General features: G+C 44.0%; 1 protein-coding gene across 1 annotated transcript in view; it reads right to left on the reverse strand.

Annotated features, from left to right (window-relative positions):
• Nucleotides 1-20164, reverse strand: part of LOC124594195 — a 294437-nt gene that overhangs the window by 46879 nt on the left and 227394 nt on the right. Inside the window, exons 4-5 of the mRNA XM_047132553.1 lie at nucleotides 10723-10864; nucleotides 4281-4519 (exon numbers count right to left, since the gene is read on the reverse strand). Coding sequence (XP_046988509.1) covers nucleotides 4281-4519; nucleotides 10723-10864 — 381 coding nt within the window. The remainder of the gene's footprint in view (nucleotides 1-4280; nucleotides 4520-10722; nucleotides 10865-20164) is intronic.

Below are 20164 nucleotides of genomic sequence, written 5' to 3' on the forward strand. Positions count from 1 at the left end.
AGAATTGCTTAGCACGCGGGTTTGTGTTAGACGGAGACTTTCGTATAGTGCAAGGCAGAGGTATAGCGTCAGCTGTACTGCATTTCACAACTTCGCGTAAGTCTGCCGTAACAACATGTAACTCTGTCGCAAGAACACCTAAGGGGCGAGTACGGCAGATGAATCAGCAGTATAAGTGGAACGAATGAGTTCATTACAAACGAGCATGACGTCAGGACTAGTCGGTCGGTGTGGCCGTGCGGTTCTAGGTGCTTCAGTGTGGAACCGCGTGACCGCTACGGTCGCAGGTTCGAATCCTGCCTCGGGCATGGATGTGTGTGATGTCCTTAGGTTAGTTAGGTTTACGTAGTTCTAAGTTCTAGGGGACTGATGACTTCAGATGTTAAGTCCCATAGGGCTCAGAGCCATTTGAACCATTTGACATCAGGACGTCGCTCGTGCTTCCTTTAAATACGCCAGCTTTGATAGCAACAAGGCACTCGCAGTTAGACTTGCAGTTAGATGTGTACTGGGTCGCTGCGTAGCGCTCAGCTCGGTGATCGACATGTTAATCTTTATTAAGGAGATGTTGCAGTAAGGGCGGCCCATCCAGCAGCAGACGTGAGGGGACAGTACGAGCTCTGGTCCCCTCTGCTGCCGCTCTCAATCATCAACCCAGGATTAGCAGACTTCGCGGTAGACTCGCTCGCCGCCAATGCGGACCACATCAGGGTGCTGTCGTCGAGATCGTGCGGGGCCTAGGCCCTGTGCATCCGCCGTCACAACTGGGTGAGCCGACGACGCTGGGGGACTGCAGCCCATTCCGCCCATCCACTGCGGTGGAGCCACCAGGGGGAGCAGGGAAGAAGACGGGGTGGGATAGAGTACACTCCGCACTACGAGAACACATCTCGTGCCGACAGCACCGGGCCTCCAACCCAGAGCCTGCCCGTGCAGCGGCTTGCTGTCTACAGCCGAGCCGACCGGCCAGCAGAGCGCCACCAGCCACGCGCGGCTGAAGTACGAAGTAAGGACATTACTTCGCTACGTCACAGCACGCGGCGCTGCGCTAGCAAGACTGTGCGGCCCGGAGCTGGTGTCATCGCTACGAGTCAGCGAGGACTCGGGGAAGGTCGTTGATATCACCAAGTCACATTCTACTCGGCGGGAATAAAGGTGTTATGAATTAATAATGTTTCTTTGGCGTTTCTGACGCTTCTACAGCCATTTCCTAGCATCCTGACAACTGGAGAGGTCACCGCTCGGCCATCCAGTCCACCGTAGGCGACCGGGACCACCGGGGCGCCTACAGTACTTAGCAAGAAGGAACAACTGGACAACAACATTGTTAAGTTAAAATGTGAACATTTCTATATCATAGTGCATTAATTATAACCTATTACAACACAGGAAGTAAGTATGGTACAAGGAGCTGCAACAAGGTTTTAAACCCGTTTAAATTGAGCAAGTTGTACAAAACCACATGTCCTCGTCTATTCATTTTTCTCTAGATAAAACATGCCGTGTGGCTAAGGCCCCCCGTCCGCTAGGCCGTTCGCCTGGTGCAAGTCTTTCGAGTTGACACCACGTCGGCGGCTTCCGTGTCGATGGGGATGAAATGATGACAAGGACAACACAACACCCAACCCAGAGAGGAGAAAATCTCCGACCCAGTCGGGAATCGAATCCGGGCCGTTAGATACGACATTCCGTCGCGCTGACCACTCAGCTACCAGGGGCAGAGTTTCTCTAGATTATACCACATACTAACACCATTAATTAGGCTTCTTCTACTACTTGCTGCTGTGAATTTATTCTGGCCACCGCTATGTACAAGAAAAGCTGTAAATATGCTGATGTGTGTGTAATTAAATTAATCTGACAAGGTCACTACACGGCAATCGGATTTTTATATTTTTAGCACACAAAGTTCAGAGCTCAAATACGACACTCCCAAAGCAACTTGATGCAACTCTCAAAAATTCTCGAGGAACTGAAGTTTTCCGAATGTCTTTGATACCGTAATATAAGATCGCTGTTTCGAAGAGGCTGTGTGGCTCCATGGTAGAAAGTCCGCCTCCTGCGTAGGTGTCCTGGATTCGATTATGGAAACAGGAAATTTTTAAACAAAGATCCAAGTTCTACGACGAGTTTCGTGAAGCGTAAAATGCATGAAGATAGTTATCTTTACAAACAATGTTTTATAAAAGATTAGTAATTAATAATTTATATTCGTAATGAAAACTGGGTTTCTGCATACGATATGGCTTTTAATGAGTGAGTTTTGCGAGTATCAAAATATGTGACATATATGGCAGTATCATTTGATAGCATTGACTTTTTAAGACTGAAATTTTTACACCACCAAAGGACTATAGATCTCAGCATGTGACATAAATTTCAATTTACCCATTCCTGAGAGATAGGTGTCTTAACAGACCGACGGACATACAGTTTGATAACAAATGACAACAATGTTTTTCGTGTGATACAATTACAAATGACAGTTTTCGGATTTTCCCTTTGGTTGTAATGTAAAAAAAATGGTTCAAATGGCTCTGGGCGCTATGAGGCTTTACATCCGAGGTCATCAGTCCCCTAGACTTAGAACTACTTAAACCTAACTAACCTAAGGACATCACACACATCCACGCCCGTGGCAGGCTTCGAACCTGCGACCGTAGCAGCAGCGCAGTTCCGCACTGAAGCGCCTACAACTGCTCAGCCGCAGTGGCCGGCTGTAGTGTAAAATCTTGCCTGTTGGGAACTTTTATGATTCTAGGTCAACGGGAAGTACCCTGTAGGTTCTGGTGAGTGAGTTTGCGAGTAAGAAAATATTTGAGACAAATGATCGTATCTTTTGACTGGGTAGACTTAGGTGTTTCACATTTTTACGCGGCTAAGGGACTATAGACCTTAACAAGAAACATAAATGTCATCTTGATCTGTCTATCTGTTCCTGAGAAAAAGGGTTTTGAAAAATCGAACAGACAGACGCACAGACATACTGACAACAAAGTGATCCTACAAGAGTTCCTTTTTTCCGACTGAGATATGAGACCATAAAAATTACAATTGTATACGTTTTGATCAGCATATATTTGATGACATAGATGTTTCAATTGAAGGAAAAGCAGCGAAAGAAATATCCGAAACGCGATTCCAGCCAGCAATTACCAGTCTCGATAGCTACCGGTTTTTCTACAATCTTTTGTGTATTTTACGTTTCGAGGAAATACTTGCGGAAAATGCACCACTACTTAAAAATCTGCGTTGGCCAGGAATCGATCCGAAGCTAGCAACGTGATAAGTGAGCATTCTTGCATATATCCACACTGCACTCCGAAAAAAGGAGCTTTAACTTCAAAGTCGATTTTCTTGACAATTTTTGGGAGTTGCATCGAGCTTCTTTGGAATATTGATATTTCTGTTATGAACTTCATGTACTACGAATGTAAAAAAATCGCAAAAATCCAGTTACCGTGTTGTACCCCCTGTGAGCAAAACAAAAATGGCTCTGAGCACTATGGGACTTAACAGCTATGGTCATCAGTCCCCTAGAACTTAGAACTACTTAAACCTAACTAACCTAAGGACAGTACACAACACCCAGTCATCACTGTGAGCCAAACTCTGAGACGATGAATAAACTCTTCCGCAGTGGTTGTTAAAATACTTTTGTTAGAAAATCACTGCCGGTTTCGCATCAGTAGAGATTCATCTTATTGTGGCAGCTTTTCAAAAAGTCGTGGCGCGATGAAGAAGATGCTTGCAGTCAAGTCCCATCGTTCATGTCTAGATATGGGTCTTGGCTACAAGCAACCACTTAGCCGCGCCATGATTTTTTAAAAAGCTACCACCCCTGTTGATGTGAAACCGGCAGCAACTTTTTAATAAAAGCCTTTTAACAGCCAGAAAATTTTATTCACAACGTGCAGTTTTTTCTCCGGTTGCCCGATCTCTAAAATAAAACTCTGAGAGCTATCAATGAAGGCTTTCACGACCGGGTGTCATAGTTGCTGATGAGTCGTGTCGGCTGTGCGGCCGGGGTCGAAGAAACTTTTCATCTCCTGACGTTCCGTCCAGAGCTGTGTTGTACGTCGTCGGAGGTGCTCTTGGCAAGACTCATCGTCACCAGGTGCACCTGCACAAGCGCCCAGCGCAGCTCTGGACGAAACGTCAGAAGCTGAAAAGTCTCTTCGACCACCGCCGTACAGGCTGGAAGACTCATCAGCAACCCTGAGGGCTAGACTCGTGATTCAGATGTACGGACCCCGCTATTAGGCACTACCTGGCCTCACCTTGTGCAGGAGTCCGCCAGGGCGGCTGCTGTAGAGATGTCCGTCGTTGATGGTGGCGGGCGCGCTGTCGTCGGCGTCCAGCACCTCCAGGGACAGCGCGGCGCCGGCCGCCGCCATCCGCCGCCACTGTGGCTGCTCCAGCTGTGGGTCCTCCCGGTCCAGCGGCCGCGACGTGAGAGCCTCCAGCGCGCCGCCCAGTGCCGGCGGGCTCGGACTCACCGAAACTCCGTCCAGTGACGCTGCGCACACCACACACGTGCGGCTGACGGCTGCCAACAGCTACTACTGTACACTAGGCTGCCAGATGAGACCAGCAAATGGAAAGTGAGACGTGAGCAGTCACTGCACATATCGCCAAAATTCGCCCACACGCATAAACTCTGTCACCTGCATAGCAAAGGTGTACTGTCTGCAAGGCGTAGGCTCGTCTGCAAATACCGAAAAGCAGAGCACCATGCGTATCGTCACAGTGAGGAAGCGCAGAATCGCGGTTTGGGCGGGTGGGGAGGGGGGGGGGGGGCAGGGGTTGGCGGTGCTCGGTTCCTATTATCGGTTTAGCTCGGATCAGCTGCCATTTGTTTAACCATTCGAACATCTGTCTTGCTGTAGAGATGTTACAGTACATAAGCAAGTTTTGAACGATGAATTCGAGCTGACGCCCAGGCAAATTGCGCGAATCGATTAATTTGTTTTCGAAAAGATTTTAATTGCGCTGAAATTAATGTTCAGGAAATGGGACCGCTTGTATGTGCACCGTTTGTATTTTAAGTACTGAAACACTCACCCTCTTTCGGATTTTACGTGCAAAAACAGTCATCCTTAAACAACACTGGGGTATAACGACACTGATGGTTCAAATCTGGTCCACCGGTGTATCAGACCTTGGTCTCAGATAAATTCTAAAGGTTTAAAAAAAATCTTCCCTCGTTTGGATTTTTGGAGAAAAAAAAGAAAGAAACTTGTTTTCTGGGAGGATTTTGAAACGTGTCACTTCCAAAATTTAAATTTGTACGAATCGGTTCAAACTTTGCACGAAGGTAAATAAATGGATAAAGTCAAAACTATGTCTTTTTTATTCAATAATATTTATCTGTCGTCGACATACGGTGGCTTAAAATCGAGCTAAATGTCGTACGTCAAATTCATTATTACGTGAATTGAATGCGCGAAGAGTGCTTAAAATGATTCAGATGCGAAAAAATGTATTTTTACGATGAAATTGAAAACTCGCTTTCAAAAATCTAGCTCCATTCGTATCTCACGTGCAGAAAATAAATTCTTGTCGGCGTTTTTACGTGCGCCGCTTCATTGTTTCAAACTTGTGCCAATCGTTTAAAATTTTGTAACAAGGTAGACGAATACATGTACTTAATGGTCCGCTATTGTTTTGTGGAAGCTTTATCCGTTGCCACTAAATAACCAACATTGTTCGAAAAATAATAAAAACAAAGCTGTACCGGATCAGTCGTTGCCCGAGTCAACTAAGATCTACATCAGTTGCCAAGCTATTGCGGTCTAATGTTAAAACTACGGTAGAGTAAAAGTTTGAACCAGAATGAAAAATGTATCACATAGTGCCCTTGTTTCCCCAGCGCAGTCAGCTCTCCTAGCTCCAATGTGTTGGCACAATTGCATCTTGAACTTCATGGATTCATAGCCTAGATCCTTCGTGCAAAATCCACAAGATTCGCCAATCATAGTAAAAAATATATAACATCACAGTGTTTAAGAGTCTTCTTGTAATAGCTAAAAGAGTCTAGGAGTGAACTAAAAGCGCGAATGTGTCAAGATGTTTTGATTTCAATGTCTTTTAAGCTGACAGAAAAGCCGAAAAACTACTTCCCTTCTCTTATAACCCCTGCTCTGTCCAGGACATACTCGCCTTTTTTGTGCTATGATAAGAGCGTTTTTCACTCTGGTAAGATCTTTGTCGTGATTACTGACCTTTTTCGAGGAAAAGAGGTCTCTTAATGATGTACGTCACATAGTGTGACAACTGTCTCATTTTACATCTGTTTCTTTGACACCCTGAAGTAGGTCAGAACATATCGTAGTCTCAGTGGCTCCGCTACGTGTCGTATTTCGAGGGTTTGGGCGGGGGGCACAATAAATGGCTGTACTAGACTAGTACGAGGTCGGTCTACATGAAACACTCTGATACAGGACCAACAGCAAGTATTAAGTGGATGATGGAATCTGAAAACGCCTGCAGAACCAGCACCTGCCACAGACGTTGCGGTTTCTCTGCAAACAGGGCTCCGAGTCTCAGAGCAGCTGCTGTTTATGCTCAACGTACAGCAGTGTGCAGACCGCAGAGGCGGGACCCATTGCTTCGGAGTAGAGCAGTCTGCAGGCCATTTCACGTGGTGTTCAGTCGGTTATGGCTTGCTGCAGAGACGGTGAATAAACTTCGCACAGTTTCGTGCATGTTGCCGAAGTCGAGCGCTATCTCGCCACCTGCGCAACTTGCATCGCCACGCCGAGCTAAAGCTGATGTGCATGAGCCACGAAGTCGTAGTGTCTGCAGGCTCCAAGCGTTTCCTCTGCACCTAGCGCTGCGTTGTGACGTAATTAACTGCGACGCTTTCTTAACTGCAAGCAAGTCGGCGAGTGCTCGTCCGTGTAAAAGCCAGTAAGGCCAGCTAGCGTAGGTAGTAAAAGACGGGGAACGAGTACCGCTCAGTCGCCTTCGCCACGCACCTGCAGTGCTCAATTGTGGATCATTAATTGAGAAATTTTCTCTCCACAGTCGAATCCCGCATCACTTTAGAGAATTATTTTTGTCCAAGAATCGTCTAGGCTATAAGTGGTGACTGTATCAATCACACGAAAACAGTTTGATGGTATGATACTAGCGTCAGTATGGATCGGCATGCTGATATCCAGAGTGCCTCTGGTTGCCAGAGGAATACTATTAATACCAAAAGTTACAGAAAATAACTGCGCTTGTACGAATTTGAGACGTACTGTTGCTCTAGAAAGCATTTTAACAAGCTACAATGCCCCTCTCTATCGAGTCGATTTGATCTAGCAGGTGACAAACACCGATTTCATTGAGAACAATGTTCCTGGATATCAGTCCTATAGGACACGCGGGGGATGCATTCGACAGGCAAACTGCAACCCTTTAGCAGTTACCAAGTGATCCTTCAGACCTCTTGGCAGCTCTTCCGTAGCAATGGATTCGACGGCCAGCTCTAGGACCTCATTACAATTAGTAGTGACGTCGCTACTGAGCATTCGCGGTAGCAGTCCACGGTCCATTACCAACAACGATTATATTATGAAGCTCTACACGATGTGAAAAGCAGATAAACCCACGACACCACATCGTTATATTCTGAACGTTTTCAGATCCGTTGTAGCTGCAGAGCACACTGTCAGTTCCATGTGTTGCGTCCCTCGATTTGTGGCAAATCATTTCATAGCTTCTGAACCACGATAATGCAACTGTTTACACTTCGTTACTTGTTAGAAAACTTTTGACTGGAAACAGTATTGTAATGATGCTTGAGCCGTTATATTCACCAAACATGGTCCTATATGATTTTTATGTTCCAAAATATAAACAAAACCTTAAAGGGTGTCATTTTACAGGCATAAATGAGACTAACACCGCATCGATGAGAGAGCTAAAAGTTATCTCAAAGATCAGGTTGCAGAAGTGGCTTGAGCGTAGGAAAAAGCGCTAACATAAGCGTGAAATATTTAATGCGAACTATTTTGGAGAGGATAATGTTGGCGAAGAGGAATATATACGTTTTTTCTAAAAACAATTACATTTATTATTCGAACGGACTTCGCATGTTTTGGCAATCTTTATATGTCAAATGTGGTGTGGTTCAGTTTTATGGTGTCTAGTAACACTTCAGTCACCTTTTTCAGAAAATTTGCTCTCGTTTATTGACTTTGGCCAACGTTTGAACTGTACTGAAGTTCGGAATTGACTAAGATAACAGAAGAAAACAATCACCGCTTCATTTGTGAACAGTTCTGACATTCACCTGATGTGTTTAGGTAACCTGCCAATAGGCCATAAAAGAAAAAAAAACTGGAAATGTAAGTCTGGCATCTTAATTGGCAAGCATTTTGTTCAAAGTCCAAATTATAACTTTCGTTCCTGGAATACTGCCATTTTCAGCATATTTCTGGAACATGACATGTTGGAAGAACTCGGCTTATAACGTTTAAGCTACAAACACTCACCGCCATAAAAAGGCACTTAAGTTATATATTATATGAGGCCCCTGACAAGCGGCCAAGCAGTTGAGCTGTCTGAAACGCCACGCAGCCTCTTTCCTCTAAGATTTCCAGACATCATGGTAAATATTACACCTAACGTTGAGCGTTCTAAATTGATTACTTTGGGATTAGTAGCTAGTTATCAGAAAGAGAACTTTAGTTTCTTATTGTTACAAGAAACTTACGCCTTATGGCAACAAGCTCGCAGCAACTCTTCGGAATGACGATTGCCAACCTCACTGAATGTACTACAACGGCTCACAAAATTCTGCCACTCTCTCTTAAAATCCACGTTGTCTGTTTTACGATGTGAAGGACAAATAGGACTTTACCATCTAGTTTCTCTTTTGTTTATATTGAATTTTAGCCCACCAATGAATTCATGTAACACCGTAGAAACAAGTTCACCGTGAACGCCGATGTAGGAACACACTGTCCAGTCACATTAATGTGACAACTTGTCAAGAGCCTGAATAACCATCTTTTGCAGCGCGGACGTGAGGGAAGAGAGTGAGGTTTGGTGGGTAGAGACAGGGATGTGAAGTCATGTCGACTGCAGTGCCGTGGCCAGGTGCAATAGGTTTCTCGGTTGAGAATCCGTTGCGCGTAAATCCCGATCAATTATGTCCCAAAGATTCTCGATTTTGTTTACATACAGGTAGTTTGGTGACCAGGGGGAGCGGTAAATTCACCCTGGTTCTCTACGAATCACGCACGTACACTGCGAGGTATGTGGCATGTTGCATTGTCCTGCTGGTAGATGCCATCGCGCCGACGAAAAGCAAATTGCGTATAAGGCGGAGATGGTCTGCAGCAGTAGACGCATACTTGTGTTGATCCACTGTGCCTTCCAGAATGACGAGGTCATCCAGGGAACGCCACGAAAACATACCGCAGACAATAACGCTCCCTCCTCCGGGCTGCACCCTGCCGACGATTGTTGCTGGGTGTTTGCTTTCAGACGTTTCACGCCGTACACGCCAATGGACAACTGTCCGAAGGAACATAAAACGTGATTCATCTGATAGGCTACCTGTCCAGTTATGGTACTGGCCTGTAAATTCCACTACTCGTCGCCGGTGAACAGCAGTCAGCATGGGTGCGTGAGCCAGGCACCTGCTGCGGAGACCCACTCGCAGCAACGTTCGCTGAACGGTCGTTGAGGAGACGATTTGGGTAGCCCCTTGGTTCATTTGGGCGCGCAATCGGTCAACAGTGGCACGTCTATTTGCTCGCATCTCCACAGCCGTCGTTTACCCCTGTTATCTATGGCCTGTGGTGCACCGTAGTTGACTTGACGCAGGTTCTGGATGAAGCCAGTTGGCCAAGTTCGGTATACTTTAACCACGGAGGCAAGTCAACAGCTTACAAACTTAGCCGTTTCAGATATGCTTCCACTCTTTGCCCTGAAGCCACTGATCATGACCTTTTGGACATCAGATAGATCGCTCCTTTTTTCCTCATTACGACAACGACTGCACTGTTATCTGCATTCCGCCGACACGCCTTATATACCCCTCTACTGTTGCTTATTGCACTTTGACATCGAACATAGGCGGGGGTTACATTAATGTAACTGGACCGTGTATACACACTTGTTTCACATGCACTGCTCATTCTACACTTCGCCCGTCTGAAATATTCATTTCTGACCATTGGTTCCTCGTGTCAAAATAGGTCAGGACGCTATACTGCCTGTATAATTTCGATCGTACTGGTTTGTAGCGTCCTACACGTGTCTCGAAGGTGGAAGGTACCAAAACAAGTTTGTGCAACAGTATCCAATTTACAGGCAGACGGTTCGAATTCCTGCGTTGGAAATATCTTCATATCGTGAGTTAGACAGTGAAGAGTAAGAAGTGTATGAGAGCACAGTTCTAGTTCACCAAATATTGCGTAAGAGAAATTTAGTCCGGTGTCTCTACGCAGTGTCTCATGTAGTGACGAGGAATGCTGGTAGTGATCACTCAAACGCACAGGGAAGCAGAGTTCGTCGTTGCCATAGGTGCCAGTCTAGAGGAAACGCTGTGCGGCAGCACCAGTTTCACTTTCTTCCTGCGCTATCCACCGGATCTTTTTTCGCTCTCCAATTCTACTCTTCCGTGCTGCTTAGGAGCTCTCCGCCTAGCCAGGCTCCGGTGCCTTCCCCCTAGCAGAGGGGCCAGCAGCTTGCATGCTGCTACAGCTGCAGGACACGTACCGTTGAGGCCGGCGTACACTCGGTGGCAGCGCCCCGTCCCCAGACGCGCACACAGAGGCGGCGGGCCCAGCGTCCCGAGCGGCGCGCCGGCTGGCAAGTTCTCCAGCACCCGCAGCGTCGCCTGCCGCCACAGGCACGCCTCCTGCAACGCACAACACACCAACTCCACAACTAGTACTTCACACTTACAGGGTTACAATTGTTGAGCAATATGAAAAGAACCGTAAATTAGTTGCAAACTACGGCGTGCGCACACTTTATTCAATATTTAAACGTCACCACAGATATTCTTATATAGGCTATGACATGTTCGATATGCCTACCATCATTGGCGATGATGTGGCGCAGACGAATGGCGAAATTCTGAATGCTCGCTAATGTGTTGGACCATCGATGCTATCGATGACTCCTGAACGGCTGTTTTCAACTCAGCAATGGTTTTGAGTTTGTTACTGTGCGCCATGTCTTTAATACAGCCCCACAAAAAGTAATTGCATGTGTTCAGATCCGGAGGATATGACGATCAGTCGAGGTCCATGCCAGAGCCAGAATGCGGTCGCCAAAGTGCCCCTCCAGGACATCAAACACACTCCTGCTTCGATGTTGTCGACCTAAGTCTTGCATGGACCACATCTTGTCGAAATCTGGGTCACTATGGATAATCATCTTCCGAAACCTTCACGTACCGTTCGGCAGTCACCGTGCCGTCAAGGAATATTGCACCGATTATTCCGTGAGTGGACACTGCACCCGTTGAGGGTGAAGACACTTCTCGATCGCGAAATGCGGATTCTGAGTACCCAAATGGGCCAATTTTGCTTATTGACAATCCATCCAAATGAAATTGAGATTCGTCACTAACCCAAACCAAGCATGCGCATACTAATTCCCATCGTGTCCCGCGGCCAACTGTGCAGTTTTAACGTCCTAACGCAAACCGTTCAGAAGCTATGACGGTTTTATTTCATATGGTTCCATAATTGTCACCCTCTACCTACTACTCAGTTGTGCAAAACTTAAGGACAAAAGTAACTATTGCAAGATATGTCACTCCAAACTAACATAGCTCCATGAAACTCGGACCATACAGGAAAACAACTGCTACGTTATAGTATGGAAGGTCGCTGACAGAAATATGCAATAAGACGAACAGGAATGACGCTTTTATTCAAAGGAAATAATTACACTAAAGTCACCACAATTCATCATGGTCCCCTAAACATTACAAAAGGCGGGACGTGGTCCTGAATAAGGTGGGTGATCACGACGGGCGGAAATGCATACTCTGCAACTTGCTCCCATGCTGGCCAGAAGGTGGGTAAGGAATTCTTATAGTAGTGCGTTTCATGCCTCCACCAATGCGGTTGACAATTGCCGGATGGCCATTGATACATGTGAACGTGTTGCAATAAGTCTCCATAGCGTATTTTACATTTGTTCCGTAGGATTTAAGGCAAGCGAACGGGCATGCTAGTCCAGTCACCGAATATCCTCTCGAACCAAGAGGTCTTCCATCTCCACAGTTGGATGCGGCCGCACATTGTCATCCACAAAAGTGACGTAGGGGCCGATTGCACCCATGAAAAGACTCACATGGAAAAGCAGTACAGTGTCACACTAACGCTGACTGGTGAGTTGAGGCGTCAGGGGTGGCCGAGCAGTTCTAGGCGCTACAGTCTGGAGCCGCGCGACCGCTAAGGTCGCAGGTTCGAATCCTGCCTCGGGCATGGATGTGGGTGATGTCCTTAGGTTGGTTAGGTTTAAGTAGCTCTAAGTTATAGGTGATGGATGACCTCAGAAGTTAAGTCCCATAGCGCTCAGAGCCATTTGAACCATTTTTTGCTGAGTTTACCGCGCCCAAACATCTGGAGACCAGTATGTCCATTAAACATCATGAGACAGCTACTTTCCTCGTTATATTTTGCACAACGTTGTACATTATTTTCCTGTCTCTCCGAGGCAGCTGACACGCGTTTGTGAGAATTCGATCCACTCAGGGATGACTGGATCTTTATTCACAAGAAGCAATGAGTGCTATCAACTAGGGATCTAAATTTGATTCCATATTTCTAGATTTCCAGAAGGATTGTGACATCGTTCATCACAAGCGTCCTCTAATCAAATTGGGTGCCTTTGGAGTATCGTCTCAATTGTACGACTGGATTCGTGATTTCACAGTTCGTAGTTTTTGACGGCAAGTCATCTAGTGAAATGTAAGTGATATCTGACTTTCCCAAAGGAGCGTTACAGGCCTTCGGTTCTTAACCTATATACACTTAGTTTGTTTGAAGATGATGCTCTCATTTAACCTTTAGCAAACTCATCAGAATACGAAAAAGATACACAAAATGATTTAGACAGGATATTTGCGTGATATGGAAATTGACAGTAGATCCTAAACAATAAAAGTGTGAGGTTCTCCAAGTGAGAACTAAATACATTCTTTTAAATTTGGTTTACACTATAAGCAATACAAATTAAAATGTTGTTGATTCAGCACAATACCTTAGGATTACAATTATGGTTCAAATGGCTCTGAGCACTATGGGACTTAGCTTCTGGGGTCATCAGTCCCCTAGAACTTAGAACTACTTAAACCTAACTAACCTAAGGACACCACACACATCCATGCCCGAGGCAGGATTCGAACCTGCGACCGTAGCGGTCGCGCGGTTCCAGACTGTAGCGCCTAGAACCGCTCGGCCACTCCGGCCGGCTTACAATTATGTAGATAACTTTGTGGGAGCGGTGAAACAAAGACTACGTTTTATTGGTGGAACCCACAGAAGAGGCAGAAAAATCTTCTACAGAGACTTCCTATGCTATCCTTGTCATTCTATTTCCAAACCGCGCTAGGCGTTATTGGTTTCTTATCAGGTAGGACTCACAGAGGAAAAATTTAAAAGGACGTCAACTCGTCTTGTATTATTATGAAATAGAGGAGAGAGTGTTGTGGATATGATAGGGGAGTTCGGATGGGAATTCGTAAAGTTCTTTCGGATGCGTCTAGATCTCTTCATGGAATTCCAATCAGCGACTTTCTACTCCGAATGCCAAAATGCTTTCTTCATTCACACCTACATGGGGAGAAATGGGTATCGCTATAAAATAAGAAACTACATTTTTCCCACACACTATTCTAGAGCGAAACGATCGAGAAATAGAAAGTGGTTCTGTTATCATATGCCAAGCACTTAAGTATGAATTTCGGAGTAACCATAAAGATGTAGATGTGCTTTGCACCGCCAGTTTTTCACCTGCAGCGGGAACAAAGGTGGTGGATGAATTCCAAGCCAGCAGATATACGCCTGTGTCGTGGCGCAAACTTTAAACCTCTTCCCATTGTATGAGGGGGACTCCATGCTCTTTATATAACTGATGAGGAGTTCTAACAGTCCTTATGCTCTTTATAAAACTGATGAGGATTTCAAAACACCAACGTCCATCGCTCCGCGATTTCAACATATTATGATAAACGCAGTCATGCTTCATCAGAAAAAAAAGGCTAGCAGTTGTGAATTAACCTTTCCTCCGTGCACAAATTTCAGTAGGTAGCTGCAGCAGCGACGTCGGACAACACTACCTGAATGGGTCAGTCGATGCCCCACTGTTCGCTGTAAGGCGTGGATTTGAGTTTGTGCCCAGGTCAGTGACACTTGCCGCTGACATACCGCTGTGAAATTCTAAATATTGCAACAAATTCTCACATTTCTTTCCTTCATCCGTCCTAGCTCGTCTAGTTAGTTTCCCGGTTGAAACGAATACGCCACTTGTCAAAGTGTCCGCGCAACGCACCGGAGTATCATACGGCCATCAGAGGTGGCTTTCTGGGGTACTGGAAGCCGCGCAACGCCGGAAACCGTTTCCATCGTGCATGGAATACCCTCTACTACAGATCACAGAAGCAACTCTGCTAAGCGTATTAGACAATGAAATACATAAATTAACATACGTATCGTTCTTATCTCTCGACGAGAAAGCTTATCTACTAGCAACTATAAGAAGAGAAACTTCGTCCTAAAGATGAAGAGAGAATCTAGACACATCGTTAGTTCAAAATAGAGGACAATACCACATCTAAATTTAAAGATGTCGTCTGTAATAACACATTCTCTTAAAATGAGACACACTGTACTTCGTACGTAGCAGCTGTCTAAACTGAAGCACTCCCGCTGGAGTAAACAAGTGGTATAATAATAATAATAATAATAATAATAATAATAATAATTTCGTGTGGTTCTGCAGCCTGGTGCAAGTGTTTCAAATTGGAGACTACTTCGGCGATTTGTGTGTCCCTGACGTACCACATTAATCCTCCCTGGGAAAGATGGTACGCAGTTTAACTGGAAATCCGAACCACACATAGTTACTGGTGATTCTTCATATCAGTTAGAGGAAAAGATTAGGTTAAAGGTAGACAAAAAATGTCGGTGGTTTGACCGGGAATCGATTCCGCGGTTGCTAAGTTCTCCAGCACGCGTTTAACCACTGGAGCTGATCCGACGACCGAGGAGTAAGGATTTATAATTATAAGAGATGGCAGGAGGCGGGCTTCCCCACAGCTTCTTGTTTCGGCTGCCGTGGCTTACTGCGTCTCCCTGTACTCATCCTCCCCTCTGCTGCCAGTTGGTTGTAATAACTGTCAAACATTACCCTTTATTCTCTCTTGGCCTAGTAGCTGAAATAAATAATGTTCTCATCTGTTGATGTGCAAATCTACTGTTATTACAGAATGAATATACTGGAAATTTTAAACATTTGAATAGCAGTGGTTTCTGCCTCGAAGCACCATTTTATTAATTTTTTTTATTTGAATTACTAGTGCCTTTCGCATGAAAACACCGATGTTATTGCGTAACAAAGACCTCTAGGTGTATACCTGGGTACTTCTACTCATGTACTGCATCGTAGCAGTCATTTACAAGGTTCAAGGTTCTACGTAATCGTACGAGATCGCGACGTGTGTTTCTTTCCGTAGCGACCATGTTCAGGAAATCATAGACAGGGAGAGCCCAACATAGGTAAAGTTTTTGCACCGCGAATTTCGGTTTGTAGTACTGCTTTTATGACTGGTTTCGAAATGAAACCACTGGGGCAGTACGTACTTTTGATACAAATTTTTTTAAATTATAGGTTCATTTTTGCTTGTTACTTAGGATTGCAATTCTTTTAGGTATTATGAGGTAATGGGACTTTCGAGATGTGGGATTGTGTGCGAAATTGTCTTCAAATATATCACATGAAATGATTGGCGATTGAAAACCGTGAGAACCTTATGTCCCAGTGGACTCAAAGTGAAAACGCGTCCTTAAAACAATTGATTATTTACTTTTTTCTAATTTCTACTTGTATTCGTTGCTTACTATGATAGTAAAGATTAATTTTGCGAAAAAATTTAAAATAATATTTTTTTCGTATTGGTGGGACTCAAAGGGTTAAGAGAAAGAACCATATCAGAGAGCTCCAACTAAGTAGAACTGTTCCAGTGCCTTTAGAGTTGTGAGATTTTTGACGTTACTTAGAGGGGAGACTCCTGAGGACGGAGGAGAAACAAAGAAAAGGAACGTTAAAACTTGACATTCCGTCAACGACGTGGAGAACGATGGAAGAGCAGATGGAATCAAAAAAATTCTGCTGTGTATTACTATTCGCTGAATTAATTAGTGATGCGTATCCAGAACTTAATGAAAACTCGGAGCTCAATCAACTTCTTTTTGTAACTTAAGCAAATCTAAGGAACCCAGAAGTACAATAAAACCATATTCTATGGCTACAGGCTTTTTAGGCCACTGGTAGCACCTTAGTAGCACGGTAGCAGGCGTAGATAAAAAGAATTTAAGGTCACGATTAGTGTAATCATTGAAGTGAAGCTTAGGCTTAATAAGGATGAGCGTGATATAATCGGTGATTTATAAAAAGGAGCTGGAGCGAGGACGGTAAATCGCAGAATCCCCGAATTAATATGGTCAGTACGGGAATTGAACCCTGATCTTCAGGATAAATTATTATTTCACACTCGGAATAATTACTGCGTTTAGACTCCATTTCGCCGACTAGCGTCTCTAACCTACTCCAGTGACCCTCCTGCGGAAAGTGTACCTAAAGTTCAACGTGTCGGCCCTGACGAATCTTAATATAATCGCGAGGTGAAGGATGGGCTGAAGGCAGATTGAAATATTCCGCGACCTTCCGTTTTGCAGACAAGCGCTTTACCACCAAATCACCAGGACACGCATTTCACTGCTGATAGAAGTTCCTAGTCCAAGGACCATACGCCGGTGGTTACTAAAGCTAGCGACAATTTGTAGTTAAAGTAAAAAACAAAGTGAATAAATTGTTGGACTGAAGGAGTCTGAAATAAATACATATAGTGAGTGACTATCATAAGCTCGGGACTGTATATGCTTTTAACGTCTGTCTACTTCCCCGCAGAAAGGAGACGCCGAGGATGTTACCTTAACGGCCAGCATTTCGACATTGATGAATGCCTACCGAACATGCTATCGGCCGCCACCCCGAGTCCATTCGTCAGGGTAGCTACATCATCAACGTTTTGTGGACGGGTAACTTATTTGCGAAGGAAATAGTAGGCACGAAGAAAGGAAAGGATGTATTGCATACTATCATAAATCACTGCTGTTCATTTACTGACTTGTTGGATTTTCGCTTACTAGGATATCTAACGATGTGAATGATTTATTTATGCTTATTTCTGCCTTTAGAACTCTTGGAACTCCCGACATCCAATTAGCGTCCTGGAAGTTTATAAAGCTTTTTAATTTTTATTTATGTAGATTGTAGTGTCCTCATATTAGCGTCTACTTATATACAATCAGGATGGCTGGACCTTGCAGGTTATGAATTTCTATCCGAGTAACCGTAAACACTAGCATATACGCAACAAATTTAGAAATGTTCGTTAACTCTTCAGCTTCCACCTGTCATGAAAATAATGTTATGGTAATGCGTCATTAAAGTGTCAGAGCGACATCAGTTCTTAAAGAAAATGTAAAAGAGAATTTGCGGAATCGTGACACATGCTGCATTATGTTATATGGTTCCATTTAATAGTTCAGACGACTCTTATTCAAGTAAGCATGCAACGATTACACGTATCTTGTTAATTTTGGCTTGGTGCTGTGGAGCACATACAACATAGATGATAAAACACATAAAATTAATAAATATTGTTATTCATTCCTTTAAAACGAGATACTTTGACTAACAGATATATGAGTCGAGCTATTTTTTTGTGATTCGCCGCCAGTTTAAACAGGGAGACCTTTCGGTGAATCTTTCTCTGGAGGATTTTTTATGCTACTGGGGATTCCGTACAACAGAAACTCATTTGTGGCGAGGCATTCATAATGCAGCGGCAGCCAGGGAGTAATTTAGCGGTTAACTTTTATTTTTTAATTGGGGACAGTTTCCATTTCGTGGAGCGCCAACTTCATTTCTTAGTTGGCTGCTCATCTAGGGTGGCTGGAATTTTCGGTAAAAGAGGACGAGGGATGTGTGCAGAGACAATGAAGGGAGAAACAGAAGATTCGCACGACACAGAATTGAGCGACATGTTAGCTGCGTGTAGCACCCGTCGCCTAAACTGGTGAATAAGTAGGCAGTAGCCGAAGACTGCATGCTACAGCTTGTCGGTCACTCGCAAGCTTCTTCGTTTCCGACGAGCAGCACTAAGCTGCGACATCAAGACGCGGCAGTGAAGTATCTGACGTTTGGAACCCCAACTGAGTAAAATCTTCAACACCGGTTCCATGCAGTTGTCTCGTATAATGAACATAAAGCTGTCATCGACTTGAAATTACTTTAACAGACAAGGTTTTTCTGGAAGCGGTATACTCTTGCCTCCTACGATCTTTGAACTGATTTAACTAGATATTACAGGGTTATTTACACTTTAACTCAGAACGACGTCATAACGTGTCATTCATGAAACCAACGAGTCATGTCCAGAGGTGAAAGATGCGATATGTGACAGAAAAAAATCTAGTCCTCAACCCTAGACCTTGTGATTTGTTGTCAGACATCACTTAGCAACCAAGACACACAATGAAGCAGTCGTCAACCGAAGATTGGTTTTAATAGTACACTGGAGGTGGTCGTTCCCTGTTTCCCTCTGGACTTTGAACAGACTTTCCCAGCCATTTATCGAGGAACCTATAGTGTAACAACACTGAGCCAGGTTGCAATTTGAGATTTTTCCACTTAGAAATGATTATCAAAAGTAAAAGAAGAGACAAGTGACAGGAGAAAACAACTTCTTTATTACTAAGCGGATATCCTGGAACTCGGAACTCTAAGCGGCGGCAGCTAACTTCTAATGGCTTCCAGGGTAACAAAAGTTAGATTTTCAATATATCTCATAGTTATTGACCGAAAATAAAATTTTTTAATGCTATCGTAAGGAAACTATTAAGAAGCGTAATCATATTTTTTATATTTAACACGATAACACAAATATTACAGTTACAAACTGCGTATCTATCTTGAGGCAGACTAGCTGACCCGCAAATACCCGGACTTAATTCATCCAGTATTTTAGAATGAGAGCAATCGTTAAGAAACTTTTTCTTGTTCACAACCACCACCAAACGATGAAGGAAAGCAAAGTTAATCACATAATAAATTTTCGCTGTCCATGCAATAGAATTCAGCATCAGACACGACACGACGTTTTAATTTATTGCTTCTTTACCAATGACTCCATTCGCAACAAAATTTGTAGACAGTATCCACATACACCACTGAATGTACCTGCCAAATTATATCATTTTATGACACATAATTCTGAAGATTTGACATTATAGACATTTAGATCTGTGAAAAACCAGTTTGTGCTTCAAATGGCGCCCAGTATAACTTCAGCATCAGACATCTTTTAATTTGTTACTACTTTACTACTAACTCTATTCGCAATATACTTTGCAGATAGTTTCTGTATATATCACTGAATGTACCAGCATAATTATATCATACTACGACACACAGTTCAGGGGATATGACCTCATAAACATTGAGATGAGTAGAAAACTTGATATTGCTTAAAATGAAGTGCAAATTACCTAGGCTGTTTTCATCCAGTGTTTCATTATGAGAGCACTTAGTAACTTTCAACAAACTTTAAGCATGATTTCAAAACTTTCCTAAACTTTTTCTTGCTTCATGGTTAACATCAAATATTTAAATCAGAAGTTTGACACTGTTTTATACGTGGGAGTTCGATTCTGTAAAAACTCAGGGTTTACTAGGTACTAAGATAAAAAACTCGGACGTCTCCAATTGCAATCTGACACTTAGTCACGTAGACTTTTAGCAACCGAAGATAAAAAACTTGACGCGACATAAATCATTCAACAGGCAGCCAACATTGTGTGGGATCCCTGCATCCTCGATGTAGACCAACAGTTCAGTGCGATATTACTTCTCA

This window comes from Schistocerca americana, chromosome 2 (genome assembly GCF_021461395.2).
Source record: "Schistocerca americana isolate TAMUIC-IGC-003095 chromosome 2, iqSchAmer2.1, whole genome shotgun sequence".
NCBI lineage: Eukaryota > Metazoa > Arthropoda > Insecta > Orthoptera > Acrididae > Schistocerca > Schistocerca americana.